Consider the following 25520-nt stretch of genomic DNA (forward strand, 5'->3'; position numbering starts at 1 on the left):
TTCAATCATATGACATGATGTTTGTTCTTAATTCTATCTAGTGAATGTAATTTAGGTTTAATCGAATGTTTGATTCTAATTGTGATTCTTATTAGCCATTTGAATTAGGGTTAGGTCATTCAAGTTATCTCTTTTACAAAATTCGTAATTGTTTTGTGAAATTGAACAAGTAACAAGCATTAAATTGATCTCTATTGAATGAATTTAGTGTAAATCTTATTCATACACTTTTACACTCCTGAGCTTGTGAGGAGTATTGGGTGTTGTTGGGAACATTCACATAAAGCTTCATGCAATCTTTTAATCTAACTCTAAGAGCTTGTTTAGATTAGGTTAGTAAGGTTAAGGTTAATCAAAGAGCTTGTTTTGGTTAATTAATGTTGTGAATGGGAAGTGTTAGAGCTTGTTAACACTTTCAAGTACCAACTTAGATAGAACTGGACAAATATTGTGTCATCTTTGAATCACATTGCTAAGTTGTCATACATGAAGTTGGAGTCCTTACAAAATCTGAATTTAATTCACTCACTTAGCTGATTACTTCTGTTTTTGATTTGTTTGTTTAATCATTGCTTTCAAAACCCCCCTCTTAATCTTTTGTGAACAAGTACCTTGCGCAAAGAGGTATTAGACCGATTGTCCCGTGTCTCTATGGATCGACCTTACTTGCCTTGTACTACCTTTTAGTGCAATATAGTAGTGTTATTTTGGTGTATATCGTACCCCTATTATTTGTTGGGTTTGACACGCCTAACAAATTGGTGCCGTTGCCGGTGACACGGTGTTACTAATTGTTTATGCCTAGATCTTTTCGTACAGGTACACCATTGACACTTGATTCGGAGATAGAGAAGACTGCAAGGAGAATACGGAAGCAAGCAAAGCTTCGTAAGAGGCAACCGGTGTCCGGAACTTCTTCATTATCTACCCCTCCGGTCATCAACATTTGGGAGGACATACCCCTCTCAAGTGTATCCGCATCAGAAACAGAAAGTCTCTCACTCTCACCACAACCATCTTCACCCACTTATAACACCCCAAACACTACACCCACAAAAACTTCAACCACTACTCACACCATGGGAGATAACCATGGAGGGATTCCACCTCCAAACCCCCTACCCGAACAAACTCTCCGCCAATGGTCGAGGCAAGAGGTTACTCAACAACCTCTTTGCATCACATATCCGGCAGCCACAAACTTGGAACTAAAATCCGGGCTCATTCACTTACTCCCAACCTTTAGAGGTCTGGAAAATGAAGATCCTCACAAGTTCCTCACTGAGTTCCATGTTGTATGTGTGGGCATGAAATCACACAATGTCACGGAGGATCAAATCAAGCTTAGGGTATTCCCCTTCGCAGTGCAAGATGCAGCCAAAGACTGGCTTTATGACCTCCCACCAGGGACGGTAACTACTTGGGTAGATCTTGCACGCCTCTTTTTGGACAAATACTTTCCGGAGATGAAAGCTTCAGCCCTACGGAGGGAAATCATTGGAATTAAGCAACATAAGAGAGAAGCTTTTCACACATATTGGGAAAGGTTCAAGAAACTTTGTGCTCGTTGTCCCAAGCACGGAATTACCGAATACCAACTCCTCCAATATTTTCTTGAAGGAATGACTCCAATGGAAAGAAGGCTTCTTAATGCTTCAAGCGGCGGATCTTTACCCGACAAGACTCCAACTGAAATCCGCAACCTAATCAAGAACATGGCTGAAGATTCTAAACATTAAAGCCATGATGAGGAATGGTACATGGATGCACCCCCGAGGTGTAAAGGAAGTCCAAACCCCTCAAATTGAAGCTCAATTGTCCGAGCTTACGAAAGTGGTTATGATGCTAGCCAAAGACAAAGGTGTGCAGCCCACACCCCGCCCGTGCGATATTTGCACTCAAGTGGGACACCCAACCAATATGTGCCCACAACTTCAAGACGAGGATTATGCTGAAGAAAATGCATTAGGAGGATATTCCAGGTCAAACCAAAGGGGATTTGAGCACTCATGAAATGACCAAAGATGGAACAACAATCAAGGTTGGGGAGGAAATCGAAAGGGAGATTATCAATCAAATCAACCACATCAATACCAACAAAGACCACCATTTCCTCAAAATCAACAAAGACCACCTTTTCAACCTCAAAATTTCCAGCCAAGGCATCCACCACAACCACCTCCACAAGCGGGTTCATCAAGCATGTCACTAAAAGATATCGTCAAGAGCCTTGTCACTAGCGGTCAAAGCTTCCAACAAGAAACGAAAGCAAGCATAAAAAGCTTGGAGCAACAAGTTTCACAACTTGCTCTGTCCGTTAGTAAGATGGAATCACAAGGCAAGCTACCATCTCAAACCGAGAAGAACCCGAAACACAACGCATGTGCCATTACCTTAAGAGGTGGAAAAAGCTATGATGGTCCAAAGATGCCGGATGAAGAAGAGGAAGAGAAAGAGATTGAGGTGGAAGAAGCTGTCAAAGAAGAGGAAAGGAAAAATACTTCCAAGTCAAAGAAACCAATAGAAACCAAAGTGAAAGTCACACCAGCTCCATTTCCTTCAAGGATAACAAGTACAAAGAGAGAATGGGAAGATGACAAAATCATGGGAATGTTTCGAAAGGTTGAAATCAATATTCCCCTTTTAGATGCTATTACACAGATTCCTAGATATGCTAAGTTTCTTAAGGAACTTTGCACATCTAAGAAAAAGCTTAAAGGAAATTAAACTGTAAAAGTAGATGAAAACGTTTCGGCCGTGTTACAAAAACGGCTACCAAAAAAATGCAAGGACCCGGGTGTTTTCACGGTTCCTTGTATAATGGGTAACCTTTTTGTACCACGCGCCATGCTAGACTTTGGAGAAACAATTAATGTCTTACCCTATTCAACCTATAAGACAATGGGAATTGGACCTTTATCAAAAACCGGAGTTATTATTCAACTTGCCGATTGGTCTTTGGTACACCCAAAAGGTGTATTGGAGGACGTGTTAGTGCAAGTCAATGAACTTGTATTTCCTGCTGACTTTTATGTTTTGGATATGGGTGATAACAACACCCCACAATCGAGCTCCATCCTTTTGGGGAGACCCTTCATGAGTACCGCAAAAACAAAAATAGATGTAGCAAATGGTACTTTGTCTATGGAGTTCGATGGTGAGGTGATTAACTTTAATATCTTTGAAGCTATGCGATATCCTAATGATATTCATTCTTTAAACTTCATAGATGTTACTGATTCATGTACTAATGATTGTTTCGAGTTGTCAAGCCAAGATGTGCTAAACACCATCTTGAGCAAGCATTTTTGATGAAACATGGATGAAGAATCTGGCTGATAAGTACACCTTGGAGGATGAGTTGATGGAAGCAATCAACTCCTTGGAGAAAGCACAACCTATGAGGGTTGAACCACCCCGCATGAAGCTCAAGAACTCCGATCTGAAACTCCTTCCATCCATAGTACACCCACCGAGTCTTGAGTTGAAAACTCTTCCCGACCATCTCAATTATGCCTATCTCAGAGAGGAAGAGACATTACCAGCGATGATTTCAACCAAGCTAGCAAAAGAAGAAGAAAAAGAGTTGGTTGAAATTTTGAAAAAGTACAAGGAGACTATTGGCTGGACCATTGCGGACAGGCTGGACCATTGCGGACATAAAAGGGTTGAGTCCGTCATTATGCATGCTTAAGATATTGATGGAAGAAGACTTTAAGCCAACCCGTGAAGCCCAAAGGAGATTGAATCCACCTATGATGGAGGTGGTTAAAAAAGAGATCATGAAGCTATTCAATGCAGGTGTAATCTACCCCATTTCTGATAGTAAGTGGGTAAGTCCCGTACAAGTTGTCCCGAAAAAAGCCGGAGTCACCGTTGTCAAAAACTCCGAAGGGGAATTGGTACCCACTCGTGTGCAAAACGTGTGGAGGGTTTGTATCGATTATAGGAAGTTGAATGCTTCCACCCGCAAAGACCACTTCCCTTTGCCATTCATCGATCAGATGTTAGAACGATTGGCCGAGAAATCTCACTATTACTGCCTTGATGGTTTTTCTAGTTTTCACCAAATTCCGGTTGCCCCGGAAGACAAAGAGAAAACCACATTCACATGTCCCTTCGACACCTTTGCGTATAGACGCATGCCCTTCGGCTTGTGCAATGCACCCGCGACCTTCCAAAGATGTATGGTGAGCATATTTTTAGAATATGTCGAAAATATCATAGAGGTTTTCATGGATGATTTTACTGTTTATGGAAATTCTTTTAATGAATGTTTGCAAAATCTCACCAAAATCTTACAAATGTGCATTGACACGAACTTAGTCCTTAATTATGAAAAATGTCATTTTATGGTTGACAAGGGCTTGATACTTGGACATGTGGTGTCACAAAAAGGTTTAGAAGTTGACAAGGCCAAAATAGATGTTATTAAGAGCTTACCATACCCGACAAATGTTCGGGAAGTGCGTTCTTTTCTTGGCCATGCAGGTTTCTATCAGCGGTTTATAAATGATTTTTCCGAGATCATGGTGCCGATGTGTCAACTTGTACAAAAGGAGGCTGATTTAGAGTTTGGTGATGCATGTAAAAATGCATTTGATCATTTGAAGGATTTGTTGACATCCGCCCCCATCATCCAACCGCCAAATTGGGATCTCCCATTCGAGATCATGTGCGGTTCTAGCAACACCGCGGTTGGGGAAGTTTTGGGACAAAAGGTGGACCGAGCTCACCATGTCATCTACTGTGCATCCAATACTTTGGATAATGCACAAGCCAATTACACGACAACTGAAAAGGAGATGCTAGCCATTGTTTTCGCATTAGAAAAGTTCCGACAATACCTCCTTGGGACCAAAGTGATTATCTATTCGGACGATGCAGCCATGAAGCACTTATTACTCAAGAAAGATTCAATGCCGAGGTTAATACGGTGGATGTTGCTGCTGCAAGAGTTCGATATAGAAATCAAAGATAAAAGTGGGAAGAAAACTTGGTCGCGGATCATCTCAGCCTTTTTGTGCCACCCGAAGATACAACACCAATCTGAGACACATTCCAAAATGGGCATTTATTTATGGCCAAAGAAGCACCATGGTATGCAGATATCGTCAACTACTTGGTCACGAATCAATTTCCCCCGGATTCCAGACGTTGTCAAAAGGATAAAATCAAGAAGGAAGCCAAGCGATACGTATGGGATGAGCCTTACCTTTGGAAGTATTGTGCAAACCAAATGATCCGAAGGTGTGTTGAGCAACAAGAGGTACAATCCATCCTTGATTTTTGTCATTCATATGCTTGTGGAGGTCACTTTGGACCCCAAAGGACAGCTAGAAAAGTCTTAGATAGCGGATTTTTTGGCCGACCATTTTTCACGATTCCTATGTGTTTTGTGCACATTGTGATAAATGCCAAAGATCCGGGTCCTTAAGCTCTAGGAATCAAATGCCCCTTAACCCCATTTGAGTATGCGAGATCTTTGATGTATGGGGTATTGACTTTATAGGACCATTTCCACCCTCTTTTGGTTGTTCATACATTTTTTTGGCGGTTGACTATGTGTCCAAATGGGTGGAGGCCAAAGCCACCCGTACTAATGATTCCAAAGTTGTGGTGGATTTTCTTAAGGAACAGATTTTCTCCCGGTTTGGCACTCCAAAGGCCCTCATAAGTGACCGTGGTACTCACTTTTGCAACCGGATGCTTGAAGCTGTCCTGAAGAAGTATGGGGTGACTCATAAAGTCTCAACAGCCTATCACCCCAAACCAATGGGCAAGCAGAGGTCTCCAATAGGAAAATTAAAATCATTTTGGAGAAAACAGTCAATCCGAATTGCAAAGACTGGAGCATAAGGCTGGATGATGCCTTATGGGCATACAGTACTGCTTTCAAAGCACCCATTGGTATGTCCCCATATAGGCTGGTATTTGGAAAAGCATGTCACCTACCAGTTGAGATCGAGCACAAAGCTTTTTGGGCCATTAAGAAGTTCAACTTGAATGAAGAGGAGGCAGGACACAAAAGGAAGCTAGACATCCAAGAGCTAGAGGAGATCCGAAATGATGCATATGAAAGTAACATGATCTACAAAGAAAAGACAAAGGCGTATCATGACAAAGTGATCTCCCGGAAGACTTTTGCACAAGCACAAAAAGTGCTTCTTTATCACTAGAGGTTCAAGTTGATTTCATGGAAATTAAGATCAAGATGGGTTGGTCCTTTCGTAGTCACAAAGGTATTCGACTATGGTGCGGTGGAAATCACAAGCCAACAAATTGGAAAAACATTCAAAGTCAATGGTCATAGATTGAAGCCGTTCTACGAAGGATTCGAGGTGAAGAATGATGAGATAGAAGTTGTTGGGAACCCCACGTACCAAGACTGAAAGATATTCGGGGGCAAAGTCGAGCCAACGACTTAAAACAAGGGTTCTTAAGGATGTATCGATTCTGATTCTTGACCATCTAGTAATAAGGACATGAGATCTGGACTTTGTTATTTTCGCCTATAAAGCTAATTAAGGTATTAAGTTTAAATAAAACTACGGTTGGGTTATTGGGTTACATCGTTTCGGGTATCCCTCACTTTGGGATTCTGTGATATGTGGAAGGAAGCAGGATGGTTGCCTAGGTATTAATGATTGGAGCCACATTGATGTAAAGCCTGATCGTACTTATATAGATGATTTACTTATGTCTTAAACTTCCTTTTTGGTACATATTGCTTCTTTAGTGCTTTTGTACATATTTTTTTTTTCTTTTCATGGTTTTCATTGCATGCATTCATTCCTAGCCTTTAGGATCTTTCTGTCCCTTTTTGCTCTATGTTTCTTTTTACCATCTAGAAATCGTCCTGTTTTGTTTGATTCTTGTTCTTTCTTGGGGACAAGAAAGGTCTAAGCTTGGGGAGATTTGTTAGGTTCAATTTGTGCACCTTTTTGCACACCTTTTAGTCCCATTTCATGCATCTATTTAGCGTAATTGTCCTTCATTTGTCTTGCATGTCATCATATTTTATGTTAGTCTCTAGAACAACCTTATTTGCACATTTTCATGTCTTTTTAAGGTGAACCGGAGGTTGGAACGCGCTTTGGGAGGTGCCGGGAAGCATTGGTGAAGATTTCGGGATGATCGGGCGAAGAATGAAAAAGTTGAAAAAAATCAAGTTTGGATTCAGAGTCAGAGGGGTACACGGGCCGTGTTGGATTTACACTGCAAAATCAACACGGGCCGTGTTGACCAAAAAGCGGAGCTGTTGACCCTGCTGAAAACGGGCCGTGTCAGCTTTACTCTATGTCCAACACGGGCCGTGTTCGACCCAGAAACCAACTTTTGGCAGTTTTTCCCATCTTTCATATTACGGGTTGCGGGCCATATTTATGGAGACACAACATATCAGAGCACATTTTGAGAAGGATTTTCGAAGGTTTTTGCTAGGGTTTGATTAGCAATTATTTGGAAACATTATTTCTACTATTTGTAAGTTGTAATTACATACATTTCCATCTTTTAAACTTGTGATCTTGTTCTAGCCATGTGTGGCTAGAACCCTAGTTTCTCCAATTTCATGTTTTGACTTCTTGGTAGTGACTTCAATCATATGACATGATGTTTGTTCTTAATTCTATCTAGTGAATTTGATTTAGCTTTAATCGAATGTTTGATTCTAATTCTGATTCTTATTGGCCATTTGAATTAGAGTTAGGTCATTCAAGTTATCTCTTTTACAAAATCCGTAATTGTTTTGTGAAATTAAACAAGTAACAAGCATTAAATTGATCTCTATTGAATGAATTTAGTGTAAATCTTATTCATACACTTTTACACTCCCGAGATTGTGAGGAGTATTGGGTGTTGTTGGGAACATTCACATAAAGCTTCATGCAATCTTTTAATCTAACTCTCAGAGCTTGTTTAGATTATGTTAGTAAGGTTAGGGTTAATCAAAGAGCTTGTTTTGGTTAATTAATATGGTGAATGGGAAGTGTTAGAGCTTGTTAACACTTTCAAGTACCAACTTAGATAGAACTGAACAAATATTGTGTCATCTTTGAATCACATTGCTAAGTTGTCATACATGAAGTTGGAGTCCTTACAAAATCTAAATTTAATTCACTCAATTAGCTGATTACTTGTATTTTTGATTTGTTTGTTTAATCATTGCATTCAAAACCCCCCTCTTAATCTTTTGTGAACAAGTACCTTGCGCAAAGAGGTATTAGACCGATTGTCCCGTGTCTCTGTGGATCGACCATACTTGCCTTGTACTACCTTTTAGTGAAATATAGTAGTGTTATTTTGGGCATACCGTATTGCTTTCAAAGCACCCACTGGTATGTCCCCATATAGGCTGGTATTTGGAAAAGCATGTCACCTACTAGTTGAGCTCGAGCACAAAGCTTTTTGGGCTATAAAGAAGTTCAACTTGAATGAAGAGGAGGCAAGACACAAAAGGAAGCTAGACATCCAAGAGCTAGAGGAGATCCGAAATGATGCATATGAAAGTAACATGATCTATAAAGAAAAGACAAAGGCGTATCATGACAAAATGATCTCCCGGAAGACTTTTGCACAAGGACAAAAAGTTCTTCTTTATCACTCGAGGTTCAAGTTGATTTCAGGGAAATTAAGATCAAGATGGGTTGGTCCTTTCATAGTCACAAAGGTATTCGACTATGGTGCGGTGGAAATCACAAGCCAACAAACTGGAAAAACATTCAAAGTCAATGGTCATAGATTGAAGCTGTTCTACGAAGGATTCGAGGTGAAGAATGATGAGATAGAAGTTGTTGGGAACCCTACGTACCAAGACTGAAAGATATTCGGGGGCAAAGTCGAGACAACGGCTTAAAACAAGGGCAGCTTATCGGGAGGCAACCCGGGGGTATTTCTGTCTTTTCTTTAAAAATAATTTCCATTTCTTTGAGTTTTTGGTTTTTAATGTTCCAAATGCATTTAAATATGATTTAAAGTCACCAAACGGACCTTGGAATGAAAAAGCATTTCATTTGAATGAGAGAAAATTTTTTCGGTTCAAAAAGTGGAAGTGGCAATCAGAGAGGTACACGGGCCGTGTTCCTCTTGCCTTATAATGAACACGGGTCGTGTTCATCAATGGAAAGCAATCTCGCAGTCAGAGAGGTACACGACCCGTGTCATTTTTCCTTTATGACCAACACGGGCTGTGTTCAGCAAAATCTCGCACATTTTATGCCCAACACGGGCCGTGTCAATTTGCTCTTATGCCCAACACGGGTCGTGTTCGCGCAGCAGAGCCTGTGGGTTTTAATGCTAAAAATCGGGATTTTTGCCTCACTCTTCCACACATTCATTCCAAAACAGCCTCTCTCTCCCAAGAAAACCCCAAGGTCCGATTTTCATCAAAAATCCCTTGATTCTTCACGATTTTGGCTTAATTCTTCAAAGAGGTTTGATTTTCATCTTCCCCACTTCATCTCCTACATCTAATACACCATCTTCTTCCACTTTCATGGTGGATTTGGGGTTTTTGACAAACCATAGGTCCGAAATTTACTAAGAATTTTGGTGTTTTTGTGCTTAAATGTTCATGTAGGAAAGCTTGGGGAGGTTGAAGAAGGTCTTTATCATCAACAACAACGCATTTCCACTAACGATTCGGTAAAATCTTTCCAACTCTTCACTTGTGGATTTTGTGTTTGTAAGGTCAAACTGCATTCATTTTGGTCATATTGGACTTGACAATCACTTAGAAATCACCAAGAACCGAATTTCCCGCGAAATTTTGGTGGTCAAATTCGTGTTGACTGGACCCGTCAACTGTTGACTTTTTGACCCGTTGACCGGTTGACTTTTTGACTTTGTCCTAGATTTTGCATATATGGAAGGTGAGAGTTCTAAACGACCTCGGCACACCAAATCGTCGGCCCACCGTCGTAGGTCCCCATCGCCTCCGCCTAGGTCCCCGTCGCCCCCACCTTCATCTCCACCCAATCCGGCACACGGTGGTGTGGTTTGTCGTGGCCCAATTCAAGCCGCCAAACTTGAGGCCTTTCTTCAGGTAGCACACTCTGCCCAACAATTCACGCATGTGCCATCTCTCCATGAGTTGCACATCTACAACCAAGTCCACACACTATTCCAAAACATTGGATGGCAAGGGTTGTTAAGGGTCCACGAGCTCAGCTATAAAGTTCCAACAGCCGAGTTCCTATCTTCACTTGATTTGGACCACGGTGTCCTATGTTTCCGGCTTATGAACCAAGATGATGCCTTGTCCCTAGACCAAATCAATGCAATAGTTGGGGCCCCCACAGAACACACCTTTGGCCCCAATGACCCAATCCCTGGATATAGTGATCTTACGTGTTGGACCGACCTTACGCGTCAGCTTCCCTATGTCTCAAGTTCTGCTAAGGCCTCATCTCTCATCCACCCTGTGATGAAAGTGGCCCACATGATTATTGCTTCACTTCTCGTCCCTAGAGAAGAAAGAAGCACCATTAGCGCCCTTGAGCTCAAAATACTCTATGCGATGGACCACCCGAACGATCACCTCTTTCCTCACTATGGCTCATTCCTTTGTAACAAACTCACCCGCCTCAGCACATCACAATCCGGAAAAATATCTTGTGGTGGACTTGCCAGTTTATTTGCCAAAAGTGCTCCAGTCCGGGCCCCATATCCCGGAACTCACCAACCCATACCCGGTGAGACCTACCTTACCACAGGAGTTCTTGAGTCTATGCGAATGTTTCGAGCAGGGGACGGGAACCATAATTGGACCGTGGGTCAAAACCACGATCCAAGGCTCCTCATCACCCTAGAGAACCGGGGTATCCTTGCGCTCAGGCATCCTAACAATTTCACCGACTGGCACATCTCGCCATATCTCTTCCCCGAATCCTTCTCCGAGGAGGAAGATGAGGCAGATGAGGAAGGTGGAGAGAGTGACGGGGCGAATCCACAAAACTCTCCTCCCATGGGTGATGCTAGCTCATCCCACCATGCTGGACAACCATCATATCACCAGCAATATATGGATCAATTCCAATCGATCCATTCCCGCCTCGACACTTACCATCAAGATGGCACGAACCTAACCTAAAGTTTTTCCGCCTTCACCACTCAATACGCTCGAGATCAAGAGCGTCAGCGCAAACATGAGGAGGACTTTTGGGCTTGGACCCGAAATCCCAGCTACTATCCTCCTCCTCCTCCTCCTCCTCCTCCGCAATAGGTTGTTCCGCCCTCTCCAAGCATCGGGGACGATGCTTATCTTTAAGCTTGGGGAGGGGTAGAGTTGTACACTAGGTTCATTCATGCATTTTCATTTTCAATATATATATATATATATATATATATATATATATATATATATATATATATATATATATATATTCTTATTTTCATTCTCCTTGCATTCTACATTTATAAAACCCAAAAATATTTTTATTTCAACTTTTTGCATTTTATCATTTTTGCATTTCATATTCATGCATGCATTTTCAAAAAAAAAAAATAAAAAATAAATAAAAAATAAAAAATAAAAGTAAAAAATAAAAATAAAATAAAAATTATATATATATATATATATATATATATATATATATATATATATATATATATATATATATATATATATATAATAAATCAAGTGTACGAGATGATGACATTCTTTACATACAATAGCTCCATGAGTAGGAAATCGAGAACTCAAATGAAAAAAATACTGAAGTGACCGGATAGTTACCGGAAGCGTAGAATCAGCTATCATAACTAGGGGACCCAAACACCGTGATTCGAGACCCCAGCCTTAGATAATAAAAAAATGGCATACTAAAACGTTTTTGTGGGCGGTAATAACAGCTTTAGGATGATTTGCTTCTGAATGTTTAAAAAGAATCTTTATCGGCAACTCTGGACCCACAGAACATGGACCTATTTGTTGACACGCGTTACCCTCGCGGTAATAGAGAGCTTAAGTATCAGATCCACAGAGTCAAGAAAGAAGAATGGCTACAACTGTCATATCTAGTACCCAAAAAAAAGAGACGCACTTAATCGAAGAAACTTTTAGAAATTCAAAAAGTTGATTGAAGAATTCAAAGCTCAAAACGAAGATACAAATCCAAGTCAATAAAAAATCAAAAGCCGCCTCAAAGTCAAATCTGGCGAATGAAGAACTGTGTGATATGATACTTGTGGCTCTCGAAAAAGTGAAAGCATAGGAGCTGGGCCCCTTCGGGTGGGCTCACTGTTTTAGGGAAAGCTGATTCGCCGTGACGGGTTCTTAAGGATGCGTCGATTCTAATTCTTGACCATCTGGTCTTAAGGAAATGAGATCCGGACTCTGTTATCTTCGCCTATAAAGCTAATAAAGGTATGAAGTTTAAATAAAACTACAGTTGGGTTATTGGTTACATCGTTTCGGGTCTTCCTCACTTTGGGAGTCGGTGATATGTGGAAGGAAGCAAGATGGTTGTCTAGGTATTAATGATTGGAGCCACATTGATGTAAAGCCTTATCGTACTTATATAGATGATTTACTTATGTCTTAAACTTCCTTTTTGGTACATATTGCTTCTTTAGTGCTTTTGTACATATTTTTTTTTCTTTTTCATGGTTTTCATTGCATGCATTCATTCCTAGCCTTTAGGATCTTTCTGTCCCTTTTTGCTCTATGTTTCTTTTTGCCATCTAGAAATCGTCCTGTTTTGTCTGATTCTTGTTCTTTCTTGGGACAAGAAAGGTCTAATATTGGGGAGATTCATTAGGTGCAATTTGTGTACCTCTTTGCACACCTTTTAGCCCCATTTCATGCATCTATTTAGTGTAATTGTCCTTCATTTGTCTTGCATTTCATCATATTTCATGTTAGTCTCTAGAACAACCTTATTTGCACATTTTCATGTCTTTTTAAGGTGAACCGGAGGTTGGAACGCGCTTTGGGAGGTGTCGGGAAGCATTGGTGAAGATTTCGGGATGATCGGGCGAAGAATGAAAAAGTTGAAAAAAATCAAGTTTGGATTCGAAGTCAGAGGGGTACACGGGTCGTGTTGGATTTACACTGCAAAATCAACACGGGCCGTGTTGACCAAAAAGAGGAGCTATTGACCCTGATGAACACGGGTCATGTCAACTTTACTCTATGTCCAACACGGGCCGTGTTCGTCCCAGAAACCTACGTTTGGCAGTTTTTCCTATCTTTCATATTACGGGTTGAGGGCCATTTTTATGGAGACACAACATATCAGAGCACATTTTGAGAAGGATTTTCGAAGGTTTTTGCATGGGTTTGATTAGCAATTATTTGGAAACATTATTTCTAGTATTTGTAAGTTGTAATTGCATTCATTTCCATCTTTTAAACTTGTGATCTTGTTCTAGCCATGTGTGGCTAGAACCCTAGTTTCTCAAATTTCATTTTTTGACTTCTTGGTAGTGACTTCAATCATATGACATGATATTTGTTCTTAATTCTATCTAGTGAATTTGATTTAGCTTTAATTGAATGTTTGATTCTAATTGTGATTCTTATTGGCCATTTGAATTAGGGTTAGGTCATTCAAGTTATCTCTTTTACAAAATCCATAATTGTTTTGTGAAATTCAACAAGTAACAAGCATTAAATTGATCTCTATTGAACGAATTTAGTGTAAATCTTATTCATACACTTTTACACTCCAGAGCTTGTGAGGAGTATTGGGTGTTGTTGGGAACATTCACATAAAGGTTCATGCAATCTTTTAATCTAACTCTAAGAGCTTGTTTAGATTAGGTTAGTAAGGTTAGGGTTAATAAAAGAGCTTGTTTTGGTTAATTAATGTGGTGAATGGGAAGTGTTAGAGCTTGTTAACACTTTCAAGTACCAACTTAGATAGAACTGAACAAATATTGTGTCATATTTGAATCACATTGCTAAGTTGTCATACATGAAGTTGGAGTCCTTACAACATCTGAATTTAATTCACTCACTTAGCTGATTACTTGTGTTTTTGATTTGTTTGTTTAATCATTGCATTCAAAACCCCCCTCTAAATGTGCATTCAACATCTGAATTTAATTCACTCACCAACAACTACACCTGTTATAGTCTCAGCTGAACCCGCAAGTGAAGGTCCTAGTACCTTCTATAAAACTGGTGGCTCTTCCTTCCTAACAGATTTCTCTCCTCCTAGGCCAGAGCATAACGCTACCTCTGTTAAGTTAGCCACGCTCTTGGCCAGAGAACAATTTTCAACATCACCCCCACGTGGCAAAGGAATTTCTATCGGGGGTGGTAGCACAGGAGAAGAGAGTCGGTCACTTCTTGGGCTTCAGAAACAGATCGATGCTCTGAACCAGAAAAACGTTGAGTTGGATCAGAGAAATATTGAGCTTGATATCAAGGTCGCAGACCTTCAAACTGAAAACACACAGCTCAATATTCAAGTGGGCGAACTTAATGAAGATAAAGTTCTGAAGACAAAGCAGATTACAGATCTTCAGACACATTTTGGCCTGTTGACCGCCAGCTACTACGATTTGAAGAAAAAGCTGGAAGATAAATTTGGCGACGAATTCAAGTCATCCGTTGACGAGCCACAGATTTATCTTCCCAACCAAGATGCTCCCATTGCTCTGAAACCTACCAGAACCACCACCGTCGTGAATCGTTTTGAAAAAGAACCAGCTCAAGCTCCAAGTGCAGCAGAATTAAAACGTGCCAAATTGGGCAAGTCCGCTGACAAAGGTAAATTGCTATTCAAAAGGAGCGCAGATCATAAGGCACCCTGGGATAAACCACAGATCACCGTTACGGATCTAGGCGAGAATCGTTTCAGAGACATCTATGGTGATAGGTCAGGAATCATCTCGTTGGGATTCCATGACACCATGAATATGTTTATGGTGAGGAGAAAGAGCGGCAATAATGAACTTTACATTCTTTTACTAAGATTGATCTTATTGAACTGTCTAAGGCTCCTTTCTCCAATCCATCAAACAATCCCAAGGCGAGTCAATTCAAATCATTTTTGGAAGATCAAGTCGCTAAAGGTTTTCCTTCGATGAAGACTGCTGAGTCGATAATCAAGGTTTACACTAAAGTGTTTGATCCCAAGACAAAACAACCACTTAGATCAGTGATGTGGCCTGCTACTGCTCAAGTTAAGCACGTTCTTGTTCTTCAAAATTATTCTGATGGTTCTCTCGCATCCATGCTATATTGGGTGTATGATGAATCCACAGATGCTGTTGTCATCAAGCTTAAGGAAGATTGCATTCGTTTGTACGACAAAATGGATTTGCTTCAATTTGGCAAGTGAGAAATACATCATCTCGCTGCTAATCAGATTGTGGTGGCTGAAGATCTTTTTGAGCCCGCTGCAAAAGAATACACTTCGATGGTGGCTGAAATTATAGAGAAGAAAATGTGGAACAGAGCGATGGGAAAGTCCGATGTACTGGTGGTCGAAAAGAGCTGAGTCCAAGCTAGCACCAAACCAAGGGGGAGATTGAAGGATCCAGTAAATGGTTTGGTCTAGGCTTTCATTGTATTGTGTTCAGTATGAGTCTGTAATACAGTTTCTATGTTGTTTATGTGATTTTTGTCAGTTTGTGTGTTTACGACCGTAAACAGAGTTTACGGCCGTAAACAGAGTTTACGGCCGTAAACACGTTTACGGCCGTAAACCCTGTTTACGGTCGCAAACACAGTTTGCGGTCTAGTCGAGTATAAATAGTGGAGGAGTAGGTATTTTGTTTGTTGTTGATGCCATTGCGTTTACAGAGAGTCCTATCGAGTTGTACTTGACGTTTTTCTGAATACAAACGTGTGCAAGCTCGATTTCTTTTCATCTTATTCTTCCATTCGTGATTGTTTGTTGCTTAACTACTGGTAAAGATCCTTATTTGGACCTTACAGCCTTCCTCATCTTAACCTCTTTTCTTATCTTTTTCCTAGAAAATGTTGAGAGAATCATTCTCGAAGGAAACATGATTTTTATTGATAGCAAGTTTCATATAGATCATCAATGGCAGTTCCTATTTGCATAGTATTTGTAACCACCAATTTAAATACTTGTAATATTTGTAACCCTTGAGTTATGCTCTTTATCTGGAACGTAATCGAAGGAACAAAATATTATGAGGAAAAACAAAGGAAACAAGGTTCGTTATAGATTTAAAGAATTTATATTTTTACTGAACACTTGGATTTCATAAAAAAAGATAGGGATAAAGGAAGAAATATTCGAGGGTGGCATAGAGAACTTCCTGAGAAATTATTATTTCAACACATTCTTTCTCAACCTGTCTCTGTGGATAGAGGCCACACAGATCAAATCAATCTTTAATAGGAGATTTTTTAGAAGAAGGATATTGATATAAAGATGGAGGGTCTCCCGTTTAGGTCATGACAACAGCATAATCCTGAACCATGTAAGTTGAAGAGGAGGATAAAAAGGATCCAAAATATAGGAATCTTTAGAAATTTCATGTATACTCCATTGGTATTTTAATGAATGTAATTTCTTTGAATTGATTATGTGTTCCTTATATTTTGTTGAATTCCTTTTATTAGAACCATATAAATGCATAGCATGCCTCTTTACACATTTGTTAGTGAATGGATGAGATTCAAATACTTAACTGAAAACAAACTAAAAATCAACACAATCATTTTTTAGGTGCTCAACTCGGGAAAAAAAGTTGAAGTTAAGAGGTTTCCCATTATGCTAAAGGAACGATAAACTTGTGAAAGGTTACAAAAGAAGGTGAAAGAGGTTGGAAAGTCTAACATCCCAAAAATCAAGGTAAAATTTTCATTTTTAAAACCCGACCGAAAATCATAATTGTTTAAAAAAATATAGTTTCCAAATTTATAATCACGAATCAGAGTATCCCAAAAAAAAAATATCATAAAATTTGAAGGTTGTGCACAATCAAGCCTTCGCCTAGCCCCTATCCTCTGAAGTACCTGAAACCATAACCATCAAATTGTAAGCCAAATCTTAGTGAGTTTCCCCCAAAGTACCATATACAATCATATAGATAACAACATGCATATGTGAGCCTTCAGCCTGACTAGACCGCCTTGCAGGGCCTGCAACCTATCTGGACCGCTCTCAGAGCCTTCAACATGATTGGACCACCTCGTAGGGCCTACAACCTATCTGGAACACTCTTTATGCCTTTGACATGACTACAATGCCTCACATGGCCTACAGCCTATCTGGACCGCCTCGGGTATCTTGGCCTTCAGCACAAAGCAGGACCGCCTCAATCCAACAAAACATAGCATGTCAACATATACAATAACAACCAATAACCAACAATGCATGTAATCATACAGATCTACCAATCTAACGCATATTCAGTCAAAACAGGTAATCATACAGATCTACAAATCTATCATATAACCAATATCACATCAATCCAATATACCAGGATAGATAATCCAATGGGCAGGCAATGGTGCCTTCGACCCACAAGTACAGTGAGGAAAACTCACCTTACAGTCTGAAATGATATCTAGACAAATCACTGCTCTGGATACTACCTCAACTGATCACCTATACAACAAACATTGACCTAATCTCAAACTACTGCTCAAAACATCCAACATGACCTAAAGTCAAGCTTGGTCAAAGTTAATAGTCAACGGTCAACATCAAAGTCAACTCCAGGCGGTCACCATGCCGTAGCCATCCTTGGCCATGCCATGGCCACTAAATGACAAGGTAGACGAGACTTACACTAGTCGTCATGTCGTGGAAACCTACTCCACACCTTGGGCGTTGGGCTCCCAACAACTTAATAGATTAAGTCGTTTTCATTGATCCTAGTGGTCTAAAGCCTAGATCTTTTTCATTCTAAGGTCCAAGTGGATAAAGTTTCCAATTGTATTCCTTTAGACCCTCCAAGAGATATAGATCTCCCTTCTAGGTCTAAATAGGTTAAAAACATAACTTGGCTTAACTCATTAAGCACTTTCTCTAGAAGACTACTAGATTCCCATTTCTAGAAATATTTCAAGCATCATATAATTGTTGAGTTTTAAGCACTATAACATTCCTATGGTGCATATGCTGTTGGATATAGTGTCTAAGTCCATAACTATAATTGGTATGTACTTGACCCGACCCGGCATGGTCCATTTAGGTTGCACTTCACCCGAACAATTTATGGATAATCTTTTGAGAATAGAATAAGTTATGATTTATTAATATATTATAAGTTCTAATATATTAATATAAAATCATATTATTTAATTAGTATTGATCTATAATTAATCTAGAATTAATTTAGAGATCAAAAGTATGACTAATTAAATATGGGCTCTTGTATTTATATAGTGTGGGCTAATGCTTACTTGGAATGGGCTAGGCTTGCATGGAAAGTCCATGGATACTCCATGGAGCTTTAACCCATGGATCTTATGGAAATGAAAAGACATGGGTATTAGGGTTTACATGGATGTAACCCTAATCCACCACACTATATAAAGGATCCTTTGGTTCTTGAAATGACACTAGGTGTGTTGAGTAGTAAGAGGGCCGATTTCAAGAAGGTTGTGACTGTTCTCTCAAGGTTTCAAAGTTTGTGGTGATTTGTGATTTCCATTTGAGGCATCCACACTATTGGTGCTAGGCTCTCAAACTCCAAACAATCAACTAGTACTACAAGGTAAGTAATTCTACTAGCTTTATTTGATTCAAGTTCCCCATGCCATGCTAGATAGGATAAGAACCTTGGAAAAAATAATTATTTGCATGTATCTTAGTCAAACATAGATCCAAGGTTTCTAGGGTTGCATGTACACCATAGGAATGTTAGGATGTTCAAAACCCATCAGTGGTATCAGAGCCTAGGCTTGTTTACTTGATACTTGATGCATATAGCTTGAAAATCGAATTTTTTGTTCACTACATGTATGAACTCGCCGAGTCCATGGGGGGACTCGAAGAGTCCATGAAGAAATGCATGCTACTCATCGAGTCTGTTCATGCAATCGACGAGTAGAGGCTGCAGTGTCCAGATTTTCGAGTTTTGCTGCTGGAAATGGACTAGAAACATTACCCTAAACTGTTTTGGTGTTATAAAACTTGTTTTAGATGGTGTAATGTTTATGCTAATCCATTTCCAATGGCTATTATCAAAATTACAAGTTTTATGAGTAATTTATGATTCTTGAAATGTTCATATTCATGTTCTTGAACTTATAAAGATTAGATGATCATAGGAATTGTTTGTAACCTACTTGGTAGTTTAATTCATGATCATTATGTGTTTTAATGGAGTCCATAACTTGTCCTCAAGTTATGGAAAACCAAAGGTCACACTTTAAATAAAAACCATTAAAAGAACACAAGGGTTATAAAAATGAAGAGTCTTCATTTTTAATACTCAATTAAATTCATAAGTTATAAGAAATGAAAAGTTTTGAAAGTTTACAAAACTTGCCCTCAAGTTTTGGAACAAGTAAAGTCATGATTAAAACTTTAGTTCCAACCCTTAGAATTTTAAAAGTTAAAATTCAACCCTTATACTTTATAATATTATAAGTTAATAATATATATATATATATATATATATATATATATATATATATATATATATATATATATATATATGTATAAGATCAAGTCGTCTTACCGCTAGTATGCCTCATTCATGAAGCCGGTCTATAAGGGGGGTATAAGCTTGTTGCCTATAAAATGGCAACTTAATGGGTGTGCACTCTCACCCACCGCTTCCTTGATCGGTGGAGCCGAACGGGTAGGGCAAGGATTTATAAATTCTCATTAAAAGTATAATGATAATAAAATAACTAAATGCTTAAATTAAATTCCCAATCTTAGTTACTTTAGGAAAATGTGAATAAGGTGCTAATCCATGAAATTACACTTTACACTTTGTTGAAGTCGTTAGTGGAGCGTGTGTGGTTAACCGGCACACTAACTTGAACTTAACAAGGTAGGTAAAGGGTGACTTAATGTTTATTATAGTATCGATGGAGCGTGTGTGGTTAACCTGCACATCGATTGAGGGGTAATACATTAAGGGTACCAAGTAATTTGCATGGTTACTTCACACCTTGTTTTGTGATCCTCGGCATCCCAGTCACAAAACTTGAAGGGCACACTCGAGATTGAAACATGCCATTGAAGAAAGTTCAATGAATCTCAAAGAATCTAGGAGTTTCTAAACCAATTAAAACCTAATTAAATATTTCGTTTTTCATGGTGGAAATTGGTGAATCGTCATTCACCTACCTTCAAATATCTTATAGCTTAGATTACGGCATCCCTCTTCTAAGTTATAAAATATTGTGTTGGGTCCTAGCCTTAATATTATATTTGGGTGTTTTATTAAGGACTATCTCTATATCTAATCTAATATATTCCCTCTTGTTTTCAGATGTCTTCCAATAACAATGCTTATGGCTCAAACCCTACTAGCTCCTTCTCTCTCATGAATCTTTGTGGGAGAGTCATCTTTGATGGGTCCAACTTTACAGATTGGATCAGAAACATCAGGATGGTCACTCGGTATGAGAACAAAGAATATATTCTCGAAAAGGAGCTGAAGGTACCCGAGCAAACTGCTACTCCTGAAGAGCTTGCTGAATATGAGGTACATGAAAGAGATGCTACAAAAGTGGCATGCATCATGATGGCCACCATGACAGCCGAGCTCCAAAAGTCATATGAGGACTATTATCCTTTTGAGATGCACCAGGACTTGATGGACCGCTACCATCAAAGTGCTCGTCAAGAGCGATATGAAATAATCTCCTCCATGATAACAACCCGAATGAAGGATGGTGAGCCCATCACGGGCCACATGCAGAAAATGCAATGATATGTGGACCATTTACTGAAGCTGAATGTGAACTTCCCCGAGGAGTTAGCAATAGACATCATTTTGCTCTCCTTACCATCGTGTTATGATCAATTCCGCATGACATATCACATGAACAAGGAAGAAGTCACCCTCAGCAAACTTCAAGGACTCTTGAAGACCGCCGAAAGTGGTGTAATGAGTAAGTTGGTTGTTACTACTCCTACTCCTACTCCAACTGCGGCCAATGTCTTGGAAATAGGGCATGACAAAGGGAAGAAGAGAAAGAACCCTTCTAAGGGTACCAAGGGTAAGACCCTTGAAGGCTCCTCTTCAAGCAAAACCAAGAAAGGTTTTGTCACTCCTTCTGCTAACCCTAATGAGGCTGAATGCTTCTATTGCCATGAAAAGTCATGCAGGAAGCGAAACTGCCCAAAGTACCAGCAAGATTTGAAGGATGGGAAAGTAAAACCCAACCATGCAGGTATATACACTATATTGTCTAATAACTCACCTCATTCTAAGTCTTGGGTCCTTGATACAGGTTGTGGTATTCACATATGTTCTGATTTGCAGGGACTAAGAAGAAGTGAGAATGTGGAGCAGGGAAAGATAAACTTGATCATGGGAAACAGGAAAGCTTCACCTGTCACCAAGATAAGAGTTTATTCCTTAGTGCTAAATAGTGGGTTTACATTAGATTTGAATAAATGTTATTATTCGCCAGAAATGGCAAGAAATGTTATTTCCTTTCATGCATTGTATAAACAAGGTTTTACCTTTTATTTTGATAATAATAATGGTAGTATTGATGCTTTCTTTAATAAAGCTCTTTATTTTAAAGCATTACCTTGTGATGGTGTGTATGAAACTGTATCAGTTGTAGATAATCTAGGAAATAATTTATTGTGTATTGACACTTCCACTAGCTTAGATAAAGCATCTTTATGGCATTGTCGTCTTGGACATGTAAGCAAGAAACGCATAGGCCAACTCCAACAGGATGGAGTCTTGGAGTCATTTGACCTAAAGTCGGATGATAGTTGTGAATCTTGTTTGCTTGGTAAAATGACAAAGTCACCTTTTACTGACACTTGTGCTAGGGGTGAAGGTTTGTTGGACCTCATACACACAGATGTGTGTGGACCCTTCAGAACCGCCACAAGAGATGCTAATCGCTTCTATGTGACTTTTACTGATGATTTTAGTAGATATGGATATGTCTACTTAATCAAGCATAAGTCAGAAACCTTTGAAAAATTCAAAGAGTTTAAGCAAGAAGTGGAGAATCAGTTGGGCAGGAACATTAAGATGCTTCGATTCGATCGTGGTGGTGAGTATCTTAGTACTGAGTTCCTTGACTATCTTAAGGAATGTGGGATTGTCTCACAATTGACACCGCCTAGGACACCACAGTTGAATGGTGTAGCTGAGAGGCGCAATCAGACCTTGTTGGACATGGTTCGTTCATGATGAGTCGATCTTCGCTACCAATCTCATTTTGGGGGTATACCTTAGAGACTGCCACCCATATCCTTAATCTAGTCCCTACAGAGAACGTTGCCAAAACACCTCACGAGGTGTGGACTGGAAAAATTCCCAATCTAGACCACATTAAGGTTTGGGGTTGCGAGGCTTTCGTGAGTCCCGAGACTCACGATAAGCTCGAACCCCGAAGCGAAAGGTGTATTTCATCGGCTACCCACATAAATCCTTTGGTTACATATTCTACAGACCCAATGATAATGTGGTCTTTGTAGCAAGAAGAGGATTCTTTCGAGAGAGAGAATTCATAAGCCAAGGAGACAATGGGAGGCAAATTGACCTTGAGGAAATTCAAGAGTCAAGTGGTGAAGGAACCTCAAACCCTAGCCCTCAACCTGAGGAGGAAACTCCTGTTGAGCCGACTGAAGAATCTATACCTCTGAGGCGTTCCACCAGAGTTAGGAATGCACCTGAGCATTATTATGGTTTCCATATTACTGCAGAAGGTGAAACACTTAGCAGTGATAACACACTGGTAAATCTGGATGAGCCTAACAGCTGCACGGAAGCCATGGCAGGCCCTGAGGCTGCTAAATGGAAAGAGGCTATGGACAGCGAGATACAGTCCATGTATGACAATCAAGTTTGGAACTTGGTTGACAATGTACCTGATCGTAAGATAGTTGGGTGCGAATGGATCTTCAAAAAGAAGACCGACATGGATGGTAATGTACACACTTATAAGGCAAGACTGGTTGCAAAGGGTTATTCTCAAACTCCGGGAGTTGATTATGATGAGACCTTTTCACCAGTGGCCAACATTAAATCTATTAGGGTTCTATTAGCCATTGTTGCATTTCATGACTATGAAATATGGAAAATGGATGTTAAAACCGCTTTCCTTAATGAAAAGTTGGCTGAAGTTGTTTACATGGTTCAACCAGAGGGTTTTGTTAGTACAAAGTACCACAATAGAGTGTGTAAGCTCGAGAAATCCATTTATGGATTGAAACAGGCACATCGTAGATGGAATCTTTGCTTCAATGAGAAAGTCAAAGAATTTGGCTTTTCAAGGAGTGAAGATGAATCTTGTGTCTATGTCAAGGCTAGTGGGAGTATAGTCAGCTTTTTGGTACTGTATATGGATGACATACTACTCATAGGAAATGACATCCCAACCTTGCAGGAAGTAAAGTCCTGACTTGGGAAGTGTTTCGCTATGAAGGACCTTGGAGAAGCTGCCTATATCCTAGGGATAAGGATTTTGAGAAACATGAGTAAAAGACTAATTGGACTTAGTCAAAGCACCTATGTAGACAAAGTGTTGAAAAGATTCAACATGCATAACTCCAAGAAAGGTGAGTTACCTATCCAGTGTAATGCCAGACTGAGTAAAACTCAGAATCCGAGTACAGAGGCTGAGATAGTTGAGATGAGTCAAGTATCATATGCTTCTGTTGTAGGCTCGATCATGTATGCTATGACTTGTACTCGCCCTGATGTTGCATTTGCTCTGAGCATGGTCAGCAGATATCAGGGGAATCCTGGCAAGGCTCACTGGACAACGGTAAAGAATATTCTCAAGTACCTGCGAAGGACTAAGGACTGGGTCCTTACCCTTGGGGGGAGTGATGACTTGAGAGTTGTAGGGTATAGTGATGCTAGCTTTCAGACTGGCAGGGATAATTTCCGCTCTCAGTCGGGCTGGGTCTTTACCCTAAATGGAGGGGCAATTACTTGGAAAAGTTCCAAGCAGGAGACAGGGGCTGATTCCACTTGTGAATCAGAGTATATAGCAGCAAGCGAGGCAGCAAAGGAGGCTATATGGCTAAAGAACTTCATCGGAGACCTTGGAGTTGTACCAGCTATAAAGGAGCCAATGGAGATTTTCTGTGACAGCAATAGTGCGGTTGCCTTAGCCAAGGAACCAAGAGATCATGGGAGATCCAGACACATTGACAGAAAATATCACTTCATCAGACATCGAATAGAATAAGGAATCCTCGTGGAAAAGAGTGTATCATCGGATGAGAACCCAACAGATCCCCTAACGAAGGGACTGACTCGGGTTAAGCATCACCAGCATGCTCGAAGCATTAGGCTGAAGGATGATATTAGTTTTAGTAGTTAGATAATCTTGAAATTTGTAAAATGTAATTGACATTTGATGATAAATAAAAGCTGTTATTTATGAGTAAAGTGTTGCTATCTCTTGTCAATCGTTTACTATTATTTCTTTTTGCATGTTTTGACTTCCAGAATAATTATGTTATGGTTTATATCATATTGTTCAAACTCTCCACAGTCGGTCATATGTTGGAAGTAGATATGAATCAAGACTGTTATGGGTTGGCTTGTAGAGGTCTAAGATGTTAGACAAAGCGGGGCTACAACACTCATGAGTGCTCATAAGTTCTGAGTATTGGATTCAACCCACGCTCACTTGTATCACTTCATGGAATTTATCTCGAGTGATCGTGAGACGGTAATATCATATAAGTCTTCAAACCTAGAGATATGATTTGTTTCCTATGAGTTGGTTATGCATTGATTGCACAAAAACGCATTGGTAACTCGATGTTATAAACCGTGCTTTTTTGTGTAATTTAACAAGTAGTAGAGCAAACATATGAGTCGAAGTTTATCTGTTCCTTCTAGGATTAGAAGTGATATCTGGGCCCCTCGATGATTTTGTTTTGACCTATGTACCGGGCCCGGTCAGAACTAAATGGATGTGTTCAGTTAAGTTCTATGTCAAACAAATCGGAAATCGGGAAACAAATGCTGGACAATAAGCAAGACCATGTTCCATGTATTTGTCTGGCTGATATCTAGAACATAGGATTATATGATCACTTATCTAAAATGGCGTTTCATAGTTCAACAGAGTTTAAAGAGCTACGATTGCTGATCGGTTCCTGAAGTCATACTTGCAACTATAGTTATTAGACTTATCCAAGTGGGAGACTGTTGGATATAGTGTCTAAGTCCATAACTATATTTGGTATGTACTTGACCCGACCCGGCATGGTCCATTTGGGTTGCACTTCACCCGAACAATTTATGGATAATCTTTTGAGAATAATATAAGTTATGATTTATTAATATATTATAAGTTCTAATATATTAATATAAAATCATATTATTTAATTAGTATTGATCTATAATTAATCTAGAATTAATTTAGAGATCAAAAGTATGAGTAATTAAATATGGGCTCTTGT

At 39.6% G+C, this 25520-nt stretch overlaps 3 protein-coding genes across 3 annotated transcripts; all 3 read left to right on the forward strand.

Moving 5' to 3' along the window:
- The first annotated feature begins 1743 nt into the window (after positions 1 to 1743).
- On the forward strand, positions 1744 to 2727 carry LOC145157559 (uncharacterized). The gene is made up of 2 exons (XM_079076585.1): positions 1744 to 1982; positions 2025 to 2727. The coding sequence occupies exons 1-2, from the start codon at positions 1744 to 1746 to the stop codon at positions 2725 to 2727; spliced, it is 942 nt and encodes a 313-aa protein (XP_078932711.1).
- A 174-nt stretch (positions 2728 to 2901) lies between these two features.
- LOC145157560 (uncharacterized) lies at positions 2902 to 3312 on the forward strand. Its single transcript, XM_079076586.1, has one exon. It carries the CDS (start codon positions 2902 to 2904, stop codon positions 3310 to 3312), a length of 411 nt encoding a protein of 136 aa, XP_078932712.1.
- Positions 3313 to 8341: 5029 nt separating this feature from the next.
- Positions 8342 to 8821, forward strand: LOC145157561 (uncharacterized). The gene has a single exon (XM_079076587.1). It carries the CDS (start codon positions 8342 to 8344, stop codon positions 8819 to 8821), a length of 480 nt encoding a protein of 159 aa, XP_078932713.1.
- The last annotated feature ends 16699 nt before the right edge of the window (positions 8822 to 25520 follow it).

This window comes from Lactuca virosa, chromosome 2 (assembly GCF_052849685.1).
Source record: "Lactuca virosa cultivar CGN04683 chromosome 2, Lactuca_virosa_CGN04683_v6, whole genome shotgun sequence".
In the NCBI taxonomy this organism is placed as follows: domain Eukaryota; kingdom Viridiplantae; phylum Streptophyta; class Magnoliopsida; order Asterales; family Asteraceae; genus Lactuca; species Lactuca virosa.